General features: G+C 45.6%; 1 protein-coding gene and 1 pseudogene across 1 annotated transcript; both read right to left on the reverse strand.

Annotated features, from left to right (window-relative positions):
• Positions 1–1,407: 1,407 nt before the first annotated feature.
• On the reverse strand, positions 1,408–3,484 carry LOC147878134 (uncharacterized; annotated as a pseudogene).
• Positions 3,485–7,908: 4,424 nt separating this feature from the next.
• Positions 7,909–10,654, reverse strand: LOC147878135 (uncharacterized). The gene has a single exon (XM_087372401.1). It carries the CDS (start codon positions 10,537–10,539, stop codon positions 8,152–8,154), a length of 2,388 nt encoding a protein of 795 aa, XP_087228527.1. The 5' UTR covers positions 10,540–10,654; the 3' UTR covers positions 7,909–8,151.
• Between the last annotated feature and the right edge of the window lie 5,867 nt (positions 10,655–16,521).

Here is a 16,521-nt window from a genome sequence, read left to right on the forward strand (position 1 = left end):
ATTTGGGGGGAGGGGGGCGGGGGAGATGATGCTTGCGCATTATAGAAAACAAAAATGGAAAGTAGCACAATGCAAGTTAGTGTCGCTACGCAATATGGATCCCCTTCGTCGCACAAGACATCAAAGGTATAAAATAGCGAATTTGGGGTGGTGTGTCACTGTTGCTATCGTTGGGAGTCTACAGCATGACGGCCTTTTTTCCTATACGACGATCGGGGCTGCGTGGGCACTCAGAAGGGATATCGACGCTAGAGCTTGGAGTGTCTACTGCGACCTCAAGCATCGGACTAGCATCATCGGAGCTAATAGGACTGGGAACATCAATAGGTGAGGCGATACGTGTAGCAACGGGGGATCTGGTTGGATTGATGTCAAAGTAATGAGGAGCGGCCCGCTAGGTACCTCGCAAGTGCTAGTCCAATCGTGGTCGTGTGGTGGGGATGTCAGAAGCAAAGAAAATACTACCCACATTTGAAAGTGTGACCGTCCTGGGTGTCACCATGGTGCGTCACAAGGAATATGTACGAGAGTAGTCGTCCTTGGTATAGGATCACCCATGAGGCAGAAGGGTAGTACTTCCTGGTGCAAAGCATGCGAACGACGCACTTGTCGAGTATTGCGACCAATCGGGGAAGCAGATAGGTATATAGAAAACCAAAATTAGCACTTAGGTATTGGTTCAAGCAGATATCTTGGCAAATTAAAACAGGGCCTTGATGCGAGATGCAAAATTGGGCACTGGGAAGAGGTGATAACAAAATTGGGCTCAAGGCTCTTGGCCAGGTCCTCCAAGCCCTTGGCGAGCTGCGCCTCGTCCAAGCTCATCTGGAACGAGCCATCGCCTGCCTGGGCCATGGTTTGCAGGATGTGCTTGAAAGGGTCATTGCCCAACATGATGGTGTACACCACCAGCCTCACGTCCTGTTGCTTCATCCACCCCACCAAGTACACAAGATCCACACCACCATTGTTGCCCCCGTCGCTCAAAAACACCACCACCAGGCTCTTGTTCGCCATCTCCACACCTCGCATGGATTCCTGCGCCAGTTGAAGATCCATGTGCCAAATGCTCGTCAGACCTGCAGACGTGGCCACCAAGGCTTGTTCTGCTTCTTCACATGGGTCCACAAATCGGATGTAATGCCGGTATGCCTCATGGGTCAACTCATCCAGGAACATATCCCTACCCAGCCCAGAGCATTTTGAGCTGGTTGCCATGTGCCTAGCTCCATTGAACAACTTCTCTGTGCAACACCCTCCAGTTTCACCTGGACATGGCACCAAATGAGTATGTCCTCTTGTCCTGCTTGTGATTACCACTATCAGCTTCCTTTTGGGCATGATCGGAAATATGCAAGCAGAGTCCAGCAAGGCTGAGATGTGCATGATGCACTGCAAGTCCATTCCTCACATCACAGAAATGCACTGCATTCTTGTTGGTATGAGGGCTACCAATGGAGGGATCATTATGCAGCAGGCTTTACGTTGTTCGGATTGTGCTGACACATATTCATAGTCAAAATTCCCCCTTTTGCCATGGAAGCTACGTGTCTGTTTGCACATGGCACACCCCTGACCCCTACATACAGCACTGCATAGGGTAGAATTTTTCATGGCAGGCATGCCTTTCATGGTCACCCCACTCCAAGGGAAACACACAATCATTGTTGCAAGAGGGTAGTGCACACTTCATGCCACATATGTGCTGTCGAGAATTGCAACGATGGTAACCTTCATGGTCGACCCTTAAGGAGCAAGTCTTACTGCAGTTGAACGCCTTTGCAGAGAGTACACAAGGTTTGCCGCAGATGTGCTTCCGGCGCTTGCAATCGTGGGTTCCATCATGCCCAGCGGGGTCATTGCATGCAAGTACCATCCAGCCATGATCAAGCTGGTCAAACATCTGCTCTTTATATTCCTCAACACAAAAGGTGCATTCTTCTCTGCAATTGTGGCTTCCTAGGCAAGAGTGATCAGAGGTATGCCCTTTCTCTAGGATGCATTTCAAAAAGCAGCTCTGGCATTTGTAAGAACAGAGGACAAGCTTGTTTTTCATCTCAGATAGTCAGGCAAGTATTTCCAGCTGTAGCTTCTGGAGATCACTATCTTCTGGAAAATCTTAAGTATTGACTTGTAACCATGCAAGCACCCTATTTCTCCTCATCTCAACCACACCAGCTAGGAAGCTTACATACGATGATAACCAACTCTCATCAGTTCCTTTGTGTTGGACAACTCTGGCAAATGCCTCCTTCAAGGGGCTCAGTATAACTCCCACGGCCTCATTCGATTATGCCACCAGCTCCAGACCTGCATCCGTAATTGTCAGAGTCTGACCTGCTACATGTATGGGCTCATCTTTCAACTCCTCTTGACTATCAAAGTTCACAAGCGGCATTCTATCCAAGCAGTTGCCAAGCCTAAGAGCACTTCTAGATGCACTCTGATCAAGCTGAGCCTCATGGCTAATCGCTTTGAATCTACAGGAGCCCAATCTCTTGCGCTTATTTGGGCAACCACCAGCTTCAAGTCCAGCATAAAGCTGCGGCCAGTATTGTGTAGGAAATAGTTTTTCAATTGTTTCTCCAATGTCAGAAATGCTGCCATGAAACTCAGGGCGTTGGAAGGGGGACATTGCTGCAATCTCTACCTCCCCCCCATACATAGTGGTAAGGAAGTTCTCCTTGGACTTGTTGCATATCTGATAGATCTTTTCACAGAACTCATCCTTGAGATCCTCCACATCCGAAGCATCAACATCCTTGATGGACATATAGAACAAGCCCTTGAATAGCTTCACATCAGCCTTCACCAACCTCACACCATCCTGAAACTGTTCTGTCTCTTTATCTAGATGAAAATCCTGTGCACACACAATAGATAGACATGAAGACATGAGTAAAGGACATGCACTTCAAAATGGGGAAATCAATTGTTTTTCAGTGCCTTAGAAGTGAATCCTTGTTAAAGTGTGCACAGTAACTCCTTGTTACAGTGTGCACAGTAATCAGACCATGGAAGAAAGCAAGGAAACGGAGCAAGCTACCTTCTTGTTGAATATGGTCACATTGCTGATAGCAGCATTCAGGATGGAAAGGAGCATGTCCTCCTGCTCACGTCACTCAAAACTTCCCAGACCCTCAAAATATAGCAACGCATACATGCAATCGGGTTCACAGATGGCAGTCATCCACATCCCATCTGTGCATCTTCCTCTTGCTACATCCAGCAAAGAACCAGCCAAGTGATTAAGAAGGTGGGACTTTCTATTGCTTTGCTTGCACATGGAGGATATCACTTTAAAACGCTGTTTCCAATCAGCAAGAACTAGGTCTTTGCTGGGAACAAACTCCATCCACACAAGCTCTTTGGTTCCTGCAAACTGTGATAGCTGAATTTCAATGCCTGTCCAATCCATACACTGAAAAGACTCATCAAGGCGAAAGGCCTTGAGTGAACTAAGGCCCCGATCATACATGGCCATGATGTTGGAAAGGTCACCTCCCCATCTGTAAGCCCCCAAATGAGGAGTGCGTGGGGGAGGGAGACCTAGGGCAGGATGTGCCCAAAGAGAGATTACCTGGATGTGTGGATCTGGGACAGATCTGGAGCGTTCATGGTTGGTGGGGTATCCCAAGGATGAAAGGCTGCATCAGGAGCAGCTCATGTGCAGGAAGATGGCGGGGACACAGTGTCTTGGATCAGGCCTGGCATGAGCCACTCAGTGGACTGCAGCAGGACACTATGAAAGGCACGCTGACATCAGCATGTGTACGGAGCAGGGTACAAAGCTGTACGGATCTGTACGGGCTGCTGCAGGGCAGTGTACGGAAGAGGTACGGCCAGGACAAGGCGCCTGCAAAGGGCTGCAGCAAGGCGCAGTATAGTGGGGGTCTATGGGCAGGTCTATGGCTTGCAAGCAGGGCTGGCAGGTGGCAGGACAGCAGCAAAGAAGCTGGACCCTGCATGGAACAAAGGGCCAGCAAAGGGCCCTTATATAGGGCTGGTTGGGCTGAGCCAACCAGGTCGGTTGGGCCAGCCAACCTGGTCTGTCCAGTCGGCCCAGTCAGGGCAGACTTGTCGGTATTTTTTGCCAGGCCTTAGGGCCTATAAAAGGAGAGGCTTGTGGCCTCATTTCATATCCAGCAGAGCAGCTTTGGAGGAGCAGACAGGAGCAGCAGATAGGGCTTCCTTGGGCCTTTTCCCAGGAGGTGAAGGAGACCTAAAGAGTGCTGCAGACTTAGCTCCAAGGAGAGGCTGAACCTAGACTGTCTTCTAGGGCAGAAGGTTGCTGAGATCATCATCTTCTGGAGCAGCCATTCACAAGCAGGTTGGAGCAGTGGAACAGTTATCTTGGGGCCTACATTCAGGAGGACCAAGGGGACCTGTGTGCTGCAGACAAAGCTTGGCAGGGGCTGCCCACCTAGGCTGATTCACAAGCAGTAAGGTGGAGAAGAACACACTGGACGGAAAGTCTACAGACGCTCGAGGTGGAGCACGCGGACTCGAGTCTAGAGATAGCCAGCAAATAGGAGAAGGACCTTGTGGTAAGATCAGAGGACCACATCATTGGTGGGACTCTGGATCTGTCTCTTTTGTATTGTGTCCATAGTTGTGGACGGAAATATATATTTTGGTGGTTTGTCTATCTGGCTGGTTCATTGTCTATTGATGAGTCTGGACATCGATTGAATGCACATAAGAAGTTTGTGATTCCACACCCACACCACATTATGTGTGTCACGATCTGTGACGTATTCCTTTCTCTAGTTCTAGACTTATGGATGGTTTGATGAATGGACACTTGTGGAAGGATATGCCCTTTCGACGGGACACTTCATATGAGGCACAACCCTTCACAAGAGACATTCTATTGAAGAGACATTCCTATTGTAATGTACCCTCTCATCAAGGGTCACACCCTTCACAAGGGGTACACACCTCTTCATGCACATACACTTTGGAGTACACACCTTTTCATGTGTGACTCTTCACTCTCTATATAAGAGAGGCCCAATTGTATGGATGACACACAACAAATACCCTACAGACATTCAAGCAATACAATTATTCCTTGTTCTCTGCTATTTCAGTCTCCTTTCTGTTCCTTAGCACATTTCTAAATATAGTAAATCTAGCATTTCTTACACTGGTATCAAAGCAAATTTCGCTCCTGCTTGTAGAAAATGCCCTCCACCTTCTAGCGCCGATCTGATACATCTTTTTCCGCTAGAAGGATATCCGTGCACATTGTGCATGGAAGAGATGGAGAGGATGAGTGTAAAAAATTTTAGCGCCAACCCTGCCTAAAGTCATCTATGGCCTCTCCATCTCCCCCACATCACGAGTTGATGTGAATGGACACGATAAAAATCGTGTCTTTTCAGATGCTTGGGCTGTCCCAAAACCAAGGGACGCACCTTTTCCACCATCGGACACACCTTTTGATGAAGAGTCTTGACTCCTCACCCAAGGGACACACCCCATTGTGGCAAAAAGGACACACCTATTCATGTGGGGACACCCCTTTTAAAAATAGGGACACACCCCTTCATGAAAAGGTGCACCTATTCCAAGGGTCACACCCCTTCGAATAGGCACACCTTTTAGGCACCAAGCACTTATAAAAAGGGTACCTAGAGGGGTTAAAATAGAAAACCCAGCCCCAAACCTTAGGTTTACCCTAGCTACCCAAGGGTTAAATAAACCCACCCTTTAATTTTTGGGCAACCACCCCATGTAGGCAGCCCAAACGAAAAAAAAACAAAAGGGAGGTACCTTTTCAACGCCCTACAGATTTTTCGTCAAATCAGGTTGGTTTCGCTGCCAGCCCCTGCTTGCGCCATCTCGCTGCCCGGCCCTGCTCGCTGCTAGCCCTGCTTGCGCCATTTCGCTGCCAGCCCCTGCTTGCGCCCCCTGCTTGCGCCATCACGCTGCCAGCCCCTGCTCACTGCCAGCCCCTGCTTGCGCTATTTCGCTGCCAGCCCCTGCCTCGCCATTTCGCTGCCAGCCCCCTCGCCATTTCGCTGCCCCTCGTCTTGCTGGTTTTTCGGCCCTGTTTCTTGCCAGCCTGCAGCGTGAGCACAGCGCCAGCCAGCCATTCTGCCACAAATCAGCCTGCAACCAGATTTGTGCCATTGATAGCCTGCTCCCCTTGTTTCGCCACCTTTTTCCTGCCAGTCTCTTAACATAGACCTTAACGCCTGACTCTAATTGATGAGGTCCAAAACCTTACAGAAGTATATTGTCCTAGCCTTGGACGGCTTCCAACCTGAAATGTACTAGTCAACCTTCAACTTACAGAATTAAAGGTAAACTCGAGGGACCATGCGAACCGTATTAAGCTTGCACATTAGCGTGAATTATTCAAATATAAATCTTTGCTCAAATTTAACATTCCATCCCATTTCTTAAAAAAATAATATATACCTTTGTAAGACTAGAATAAGTCCAATCATACAAATTAAGATTTTTTTACGATCGGGCCACACCGCAACACCCGCTCCTCCATGGGGTCCTAACCAACAAACTTATAAGAAAAGAGGGAGTGGTGGGCAGCGAGTAATTTCAATCCACCGCACCACGGGCGGTACGAGGAAGTACATGGGCAACCGCACCCCATGAATTCCCTACCAAGAGGAACCTAAAATCTACACACTTTACTTAACTACACCTTTAATTAATTAACTACGTACACCACATTATTAATTTAAAAGCATAAGATGCATGAGAAAATGAAACAAAAGACTCATAGAAATTGAGGTACGAGACTCATGACAAATAGGAAATGAAAAACAAGTTCCTTTTAATTATAATTATTTATTCCATCGAACAAGTGCGAGTCTCAATTGCAAAAAAAGTAGGCGCCGTCATAAGCGTAAAGAAGTACCAAGTGGAGCTACATCCTGAATCCCCCTGATTCACTCTCCTTCTCCAAGACTTTCATTCTCCTGCTGGCTATCTAACTTAAACAAAGGACTAAGTAGAGGTGGCTGGTCAGGCCATCAACTACCTTCCTATCTCACCTCACCCATGAGCATAGGGGATCTAAGGGTCGGCATCTAAGGAACAACATCAGTCTGCGAAACTGAAACCCTCGTGCATACTCAGGATTATAGGTCTTGGCCACTCACTTGGTGACATTTACCACTCACTTGGTGGAAGGACATGCGCTAACGCCCCAATCACTACTTAATTCTTCAAATAATTATCATTCCTTGAAAAGATACAATCAATTTCCAAACAGGAAATGATTTCAACAAGTGGCTTTCCATATACAATCAATTCAATTACTCCCATGTCTCTTGACTTTATTATTCATAGGTTTTTTAAATTTATGATTCACATGCTTATTAACTTCAGTACTCACAAGCTTCTTAACTTTATTACTTAGATGCTTGTCCATGCTCCCACAGGCATGTATTTGGGTGCGCATATGCCTTCAATCCCTCCCTCAACCAAATACATGCAACACTGGTTTATGATGCGAGTGAGTCCTTCAGCAGCCCATTGCTCAGCCTCTGGACTCAGTTCCAGCCAGAAGATAGTGCCTACAATGCAGCGAGGGATCAGCCCCACAGTTCAGCAGAAAGTCGCCAAGTTTGGAGGAGTTTCTACTCAGCTGCAGAATAGCAATTGAAGGCTCAATTTGAGGTTCTGATTCAGCTTTGGGCTCCAGGCACCCCAACATCAATTATTCAGTAGCCCGCACGATACGTTATGTATCTATTTTGTATTCAGTTAATGATGTGTGCCATCAGTTATAAGCAGTACACTATGTACAATGCAACCAAAGATCTCATGTCTCCAATGTGATTGAGTTCTCTTGTTTGCACGCATTCATGCACACACAGTTAGTACGCTTCCACGCAACATAAGTAGCATGCCACATCGTATTCTGAGTAGGGCATGACAATGAATCCCCGTATATTACATCTCTTGACTTTTCATGTCGGAATATGTATACATAAATTCAAAGTTTGCAGTTCTGAAGTCCTAAATTCTACAATAAAATTAAAAGAGAGAAACGTAAGAGAAGAAAATTAAACGAGCTAACAAAATTGGAAACAGAAAAGGTAGTGACCTTGCTTTTAAAACATCTTTCCTCCCAATTCTCATACACATTGGGGATGTTAGTCTCATAATGCTTTCCTACTCTACCTTTCGCTTTCTACCCTTTCCTTTTCCCAGAGCACCTGCTGCCTCCTCTGGATACACATCGTGCATTATCCTTCGTAGTGCAGTCAACTCTTGCACCTCAACATTCTCTGCGTTCAAAATGCTCATGGGCTCCGGTGATTCTCGAAGCACTAATTGGAGCACTTTCATATATTCATCTAGGCACTGGACTTGATCCAAACTCTCCACTGTAAACGTGATGACATCAACTGTCTCTTTTACGAACTGTGTCTCCATTTCTTTCTTGGATCTTTCTTTTTCTTTTGGAGAATCTTCCGTGGATGCTTCTATGCTGCTCTCAGGAATCGTCTGCCCCACATGCAACAAAATCAAAACATTAGGCGCAGCCTTCCCCTGCAGAAAGAGTCTCCTCTGATAATTGTGCATGTGATTTAGGGTGTCTTGCAGATTAACCACATTTTTCCTGTTTCTGACTTGGATTGCTATGCAACCTATGCAGTTGTCATCACCAATGTCATATTCTCCCTTATGATTAGGCAACACAAAAGGTATGATGAGATCATATGCCTTCTGCCCTTTAGTGCATATCATGGCCCCACAATTCCTTATAAAAGTCTTGAGAACGTCAATTGAAGGGTATCCACCATAAAAGCGATAAAATGCATTGAAAAACACACGTGCTTTTTTCAGATGGCCTGACTTTGTGAACCCATTCCAGTTCCTCAAGAAAGCTTGAAGAAACTCTTCCAGCCCTTGAGGAGTAGAGAAATCATTCCGGTTCTGTAAACTGTCCATGGCATTAAGTAGTAAAAACCGTGCTACTAGCTCTCCTCTTTCTCCTGCACTTGCAATGCCGTTCAGTAGTAGAGAGTTTAAATGTCTAAGTTGTTTAGTAACCAAGACTTCACTGTGCAGAACCTGTGCTGCTGCTTCAGCTAAAACAGGTTCAGGTAGCGCATGGGTAAGCACATAATCTCTAGCTGCTGATGTATGCAGACAGATGCGCATATGTGATGCAACCAGCTCTTGAGCAACCATTGACCGTGGGCAAACATCCACACCTATTCGACGGCCAAGAAACACTAATGACATATCTCGAGACTTCAGCTTTTCTTGCCCCTGCACTGACTTTACTTCTAGCCCTCCAAGAAGCTTGACTTTTGCCAGATTTACCAATTCTTGTGTATTGTGACCTTCCAGAAAAGCAGCCCACAATGGCCTGCCCCGAACGAGAAAACGTTCTGGTTCTGCAGCCTCGTTCAGAGTGGTGGGTTGTGATGTAGCAAGTATATTAAACGTGGGCATTCTTGATAACGGCCCAAAGAGTTGCTTGAGACCGATCCTCACTTTAGCACTTGGGTCCTCCCTATTCACAGGGGTAAAATTGCTCACCCTTGCAGTTGTATCAATAAACAACACAAACGATCCCATGCGTTGAGCCGCATTAACCTTGAGAGGCAGCTCTGCGCAGGCTCTTCTAAAAACAATAAAGCTTCTCTGACCTGTACCATGGGCTTGAGTAAGAAGCTCCCTGGCTTCGTCTATCACGAACAAAAACTGAACACCAGATTTTTTGAGGGACTTTTCGAATTTGTTCCAAACAGCAAAACATGCCAGCTTCATCTCGTCCGAAGAGCACTCTGGTCGCTCTAAAAGTCTGTCTAGTATGCCACCATAGTCCTTGGTCTGCTGTCTGTGAAACAGCTCGCCTCTATCTGGAAACGTTTCTTCGTTGGCCAACCAATCAAAGCAGGCCCGGAAGATGGCGAAAACCTGCTCAACTTTGGTCATCGTCACAAAGCGCTGTCTCAATTGTGGGTGCGAGGGAGGGTACCCTGTAGATGTGGGTTGAAGCAACGAGAAATAGAATACCACCATTCCGCTAGCAGCACGTGCAACCTCTTTCATTAACCTAGACTTTCCCCAGCCGCTAGACTGGACTATTGGAGCGCACGGGGCATACCACGTCTTGGTATCTTGAGCCCAGTTTATGAAACACCGATCGATATACTGCTGAACATAGGAGACAACGAAGCCGTCTGGGTCCTCATATTGTCTGTCGAAGGCCTTTTCGAGAAGATCCAGCTCGGTTGGAGAAAGACCCTGGGCGGGAGCGTCGGCTTTAGCATCGTCAACGGCAAACAAGCTCTCTATGATCCGTTGCATCCATTCTTCTCTGTTGTGAGCCTCAAAGATATGCTGTAACGTCTGTGGAGGAAAATTAAAAACTCTGTCCATCAAAATCCTAACCCTTTCATCAGAGAGGGTGACCCCACAGGCGAGCACAGCACTAATGATTCGACTACAACGGACATTGTCCGCAGTCAGAATCTCCGAAGGATCAAAGGTGTGCTTGCACTTGTCCCAGCCCTCCTGTAAGCGCTGCCGGTCGTCGCCCATGCTTTTTCAGAAGAGGCTCTGTTGCTGGGAGCCAACAGTTAGAGAGCTGAAAACAACCAATCTGTTGTATGGCAAAAATGAGAATAACAAGATGAATGTCTTTGTTGATGTATGTTCTAGCCTACCCTCCGAGGGAATAATATGTGACCCATACATCGTTGGAGATGTGCAAATGATTTGTTACATCTTCTGTTGTTATGCTCTTGAAGTCCCCCAATACGCAAGTCGGCGTTTGTGGAGGATTTTTTGCTAGTGGTGGCTTGTAAATATTTTTCTCTGACTTTCCGTTTCGAATGTCGTCAACAAACATCGAATGCCATCCTTGAAGACTATAGTATTCTTCTTGGTCGATTTTGTGCGATAGATCATAGACCCACTTGGTCCATTGTCCATGCCGATTCTATCCATAGACGCTCCATTTCATTGATGATGCCTCGGTCCATCTTTATGTGTTTTAGCTCAACTTTTTCTGATAAGAATAGATTGTTTGGGTCATGGATTCTAGACAATGTTGTGTAGACCATGCCATGTGTCTTTCTACGTATTGGGTCGAATGCTAATGAATCCATTGATAGCCCCTATGCTTTGCATATTGTCCTAGCAACACCTGGTTGGATTGGGAATAAGGATGACTTAAAGGGATACCAATGCCATGTAATTGTTGTATCGAGACTAAGTATCCATGTGTAAGAGCAATGGACAAGTGGCAATAGCATATAATAAAGCTCTGAGGAGGTAGCCTCAGTGCTTTTTTATCTTTTTAAGTCTCATTATTTAAGGAGAGATTTCATGGGGGGTTACAGAAAAGAATAATTCATAGTTGCAGAAGTATACATGTGTGTGTGTGTGAAGTAATAAGTGATTCTGTGAGATACATTTACTAATCAAAATTTTTGTGTGTGTGTGGCCCACCCCCAACCCAGAGGGTAAGACCACATGGTGGGGAGTAAGCCCACCACGTGGAACTTACTCCCCACCTACTGATAATAAGTGAATAAAAGTGGATCTGTATCATAAGTGTCAAAATAAAAAAATGATGCCAATAGTAAATGCGTAAACCACTTCTGCAAAATAGATATAAAGGCTAGTAAAACTAAGGCGGATAAAAAAATGACTAGGGATTTTCCATGCTAAAGAATTATCCAATGGATGTGAATTAATTGTATGGCACTAGCCCGACCAAAGGCTAGCTTGGAATCAAAGTATATGTTTAGATTAAAAAGTCCCATCAATAATTGAGCCATACAGTTAATTCCATTAATTGGATAAAAAGTTTTTTTTTAAGGGAAACATATGAGGAAAAAATGTTTAAGACACCTAAGTTGAAAAATGCAATAACCAAAGTTTGCAAAAAAAAAACACCAAAATTAAGAATTTTTAATAATATTGAGTTTGACAAACACGATATTGAACAAAGATGTCGAATCCTTAGGCAAGAGATCGGGGCCACTTACGTGCCTCCATTCAAACAAACTAGATATTAGAACATCATAGTTACGATTGGGTAGACAGGTAATGCTTGTTTTCGCCACCTTGTTATCGCTTTACCTAGGAACATAGACAACCATATGGATTCTTAGATTTTATATATATAAGTTACAAGTGAACTAAGAAGCAAATGAGTACATGGGTTGAGAAGAGGATTACCAGAATTCGAGCGTTTGCGTTCGAGTGAGGTGACAGTTTGAGCGAGGACTTTCATAAAATTGACATTCTAGTGTGATGATTTATGTTCAAAAAGTAGCATGCATTGCTTACTTTTACAGTTGTTGTACTACCCATGATATTATGAGGAGTCAATTGCCTTACATACAAACACCAATTTTTGAAAAATGTTTTGCAATGTTTTTGCAAGGGTCAAGGAAGAAGGAGGGGTCGAAGAAAGGGGTTAGAGTATGTGTTTTTCTTGTGAAATTTCCATTTTCAAGGCAAAAGATAATGGGTGGAGGAGCCTCTTGGGAGGCTCCTTCTGCCAATTTTATTTGGGCCATAACTTGGTCAATCAAACTCCAAATATGGTCATGTTTGTAGTCAAAACGATCGAAATGATATGAATGAATCCATTTATCATGTTAGAATGTATAAATTCTACAACTTTAAAAAGTTTGTACTTATCTTTGTTTCATTAGAGCTAAACCTTATCAAACTCTTATATTTTCGTAAATTTTTCTCATATAGAGTTCACGTCCTTGGTTCTCTCCCTCCCTCCCACAGGTATATACATGGTCATGGACATATGAAGGTGATTTATATTTTGTTAGCATCATGGTCATAAGGTGATCAATAATTATTAGCTCCATAGTTTAAACATTTTATTCATGTTATCATTTTGTGTACAAAATGGATCATATCATATGGGTAGCATAAAAATCGATGAGCTACATAGTACAAATAGTTTTTTGTGAAGGATTTTTATAGGAGGAGCTTCTATATCATGGATGGGACTATTTTTGTTTGTATGTAAGTCCACAAAATAAAGAAACCCGTTCAACTCACGTGCTACCTTACATAATTTTGAGTGACTACCTCGAGGTGTAGACATTGCAACATTTCCCCTTTTGTATCTATTGAATGATTTCTAACTTGCATGGATTTATTATTCATCAAATAATAGGTTTTCTCTTTGTATGTTGCCAATAAGTTTTCATTTGGTATTCATTGAATCATTGCTAACTTGTATGGACTTATTAGTTATCCCCAATAGTAGGTTTTATCTTTGTATATTGCCAAGAATCATACGAAAAATAAGTAAGAACAATCTCTAATATGGTCATGTAGATTCAACCATTTCTAGTAAAAAACTATTGCTACTATAGGTTCAGAAAAAGTTCATCACAAGCATCGCTCGAACTCCGGGCTCGCTCAAACGCAGTCGCTCGATGTTTTGACTTACTCGATTGAGAAGGGATTAGTGAAGTGTTGACTCTGTGCCAACATGAACTTATGTAGAAAGAGAATGTGATACAACTTTGTGTTACAACTTCTACATGTAGAAAGAGAATTTGTTATAACTTTGTGTTACAACTTTGTGATACAACTCTGTGTTACAACTTCTACATACGACTTCTACATGTAGAAAGAGAATGTGTTACAACTTTGTGTTACAACTTTGTGATACAACTTTGTGTTACAACTTTGTGTTACAACTTTGTGATACAACTTTGTGTTACAATTCCTACATGCAGAGAGAGAAGCTCTCCAACTTATATAAATACCCCATAATGGAATGAAGCCCACACTGTTTGGGGCATTGTGTTGAGTCTACTTTGGTATTTCAAGCATTTGTCTCAAGTGTCCATGCTTCCTTGCACTCCACATCCAAAAGCATGTCCTAACCTTGCAACTCCTCCTCCCCTCTCCTCCAACCTCTCAACCCACCCTCTCCCTCTCCTCCTCCCTCCTCCTCCTCCTTTCTCTCTCTTCTTTCCCCCATGCTCTTACACCTTCTTCCTCTCCCACTCCTATGCTCCCCCTAAACCCTTTGTTTCTCAACCCTTAAAACTCCATGATCTACAAGGGAGATGAGTTCTCCACCATGTACTCTACCATGAACCTTGGAACCTCCTTCTAACCCTGGACTCCTTCTAAACCCTGGAACTTCTTCTAAACCCTGGAACCTCCTTCTAACCCTGGAACCTCCTTCTGAACCTTGGATCCTCCTTCTAACCCTGGACTCCTTCTAAACCCTGGAACCTCCTTCTAAACCCTGGAACTCCTTCTGAACCCTAGAACCTCCTTCTGAACCCTGGAACCTCCTTCTGAACCCTGGAACCTTCTTCTAACCCTTAAACTCCTCCTAAACCCTATGTCTCTCACCGGAACACGACTCGAGGTCCTAAGCTACACGTATACTACAATTGACAACTCTAATATATCTGTAGGTGGCAAAAAACCTCGGAACCCTGCATACTGAGAGAACCCTGCTCTTCCTATGAAAGCAGTAGGAAAGAGCCAACATTTGATGCTATTGTCGAGGAGACTAGCATCTCAAATAGTGTATAAACATACGTAGGTATGTGTAAAAAACAAACTACTTCGAACTTTCACGAATATAACACTCAAGGACAAGGAGAGTAAAATTTTTTTTTCCATTTCTAGCCAAACATATCTACCCCAAGCATCAACCTTGAGGTTAACCTTAAGAAATTTTCTTTATTTCTTGAATAGAAGCCACATCATGATATACAATCAGGCTAGGTAGTGGACACGAATGCGTAGAGCTTGTAATTTCGATCCTTTCACCTTTTTGCAGAAAAGCAAACTGAGCTATCCATCAAGAGTTATGGCTCGGGAAGAGTTAAGGGTGAAACCCTAAACCTAAACTCATTTCCTATAAAAACCCACTCCACCCCCTCATTATTCATGCTTCACTTTTTGCCTCCATTCTCTTCTTCATTCCGATCCCTACACAAGACACTCCTCCCTCTCCATCGACCACCACCTTACTCCCATCCTCACAATGTAAGTAACTTCGAGCCCATCTCGCAGCGATAACCCAGCCATCCACCCACCGTCCATTATTCCTCAACAATCCCGTTACATCGAGAAAAACTTGGAGAGCGTTCAGGTGACCACCTCTCCCTTCCTTTTGATTTTCGTCCGTCAAGTTTTTTTTTAAATTTTCTTCTCTTTTTTTCCCCCTCCCATTTCCACCACCCCCCTCCATTTCCATTACCCCCTCCCCCTTCCCCCTCCACCTCCCCCTCCCCCCTCCATTTCCATTACCCCCTCCCCCTTCCCCCTCCATCTCCACCTCCCCCTCATTTCCACCACCCCCTCCCCCTCCCCCCTCCCTCCATCTCCACCTCCCCCTCCCCCTCCCCCCTCCATCTCCACCACCCCCCCTTCCCCCTCCATCTCCAGCTCCCCCTCCCCCCTCCATTTCCACCACCCCCTCCCCCTCCCCTCTCCATTTCCACCTCCCCCCCCCTCCCCCCTCCATTTCCACCTCCACCTCCCTCCCCCATCTCCATCTCCACCTCCCCCTCCCCTCCCCCCTCCATCTCCACCTCCCCCTCCCCCTCCCCCTCCCCCCTCCATCTCCACCTCCCCCCCCCCCTCCCCCTCCATCTCCATCTCCACCTCCCCCTTTCCCCCCCTCCATCTCCACCTCCACCTCCCCCTCCCCCTCCCGCTCCCCCCTCCATCTCCATCTCCACCACCCCCTTTTTGCCCCCTCCCCCCTCCATCTCCACCACCCCCTTTCCCCTCCCCCTCCATCTGCACCACCCCCTCCCCCTTTTCCCTCTCTCTTTCTCTCTCACACTCTCTCTCTCTCTCTCTTACTCTCTCTCTCTTTCTCTCTCTTTCTTTCTCTCTGCTCTTACTCTTTCTCTCTCTTTCTCTTTCTCACTCTCTCTCTCTCTCTCTCTCTCTTTTTCTCTCTCTCTTACTCCCTCTCTCTCTCTCTCTCTTTCTCTCTCTCTCTCTCTCTCTTACACTCTTTCTCTCTCTTTCTTTAGCTCTTATACTCTCTCTCTATCTCTCTCTCTTACTCTTTCTCTCTCTCACTCTCTCTCTCTCTTACTCTCTCTCACTCTCTCTTTCTCTCTCTCACCCTCTCACTACCTCTCTCTCTCTCTCTTACTCTTTCTCTCTCTCTCTCTCTCTCTCTCTCTCTCTCTCTCTCTCTGTGTCTCTCTCTTTATCTCTCTCTCTTTTCCTCACTCTCTCTCTCTCTCTCTCTCTCTCTCTCTCTCTCTCTCTCTCTTTTCCTCACTCTCTCACTCTCCTCTCTCTCTCTCTCTCTCTCTCTCTCTCTCTCTCTCTCTACCCCCCCCTCGCCAGTCGCTCCCTACTACTAACCTAACACTAACCTACCTAAGCAAGGGCCTTGCTTGCTACTTGGAAGGCCGACACCCTTAGGGCCCTTGCTTGCTGCTCGGAAGGCCGACACCCGTAGAGCCCGCCCCGTGCCCCTCCACACTGCCTCCCCGTCGCTCGCGTCAGTGCCTGCTGCCACATCGCCCATCGCACCGCTCT

Source organism: Dipteris shenzhenensis, unplaced genomic scaffold (genome assembly GCF_047967505.1).
Source record: "Dipteris shenzhenensis isolate YYH24624 ecotype China unplaced genomic scaffold, Dip_SZ_1.0 scaf0541, whole genome shotgun sequence".
NCBI lineage: Eukaryota > Viridiplantae > Streptophyta > Polypodiopsida > Gleicheniales > Dipteridaceae > Dipteris > Dipteris shenzhenensis.

What these genes read in the sequence shown, in the direction of transcription:
- LOC147878135 (XM_087372401.1), bottom strand. Translation starts at nt 10,539, where the DNA reads ATGGGCGACGACCGGCAGCGCTTACAGGAGGGCTGGGACAAGTGCAAG.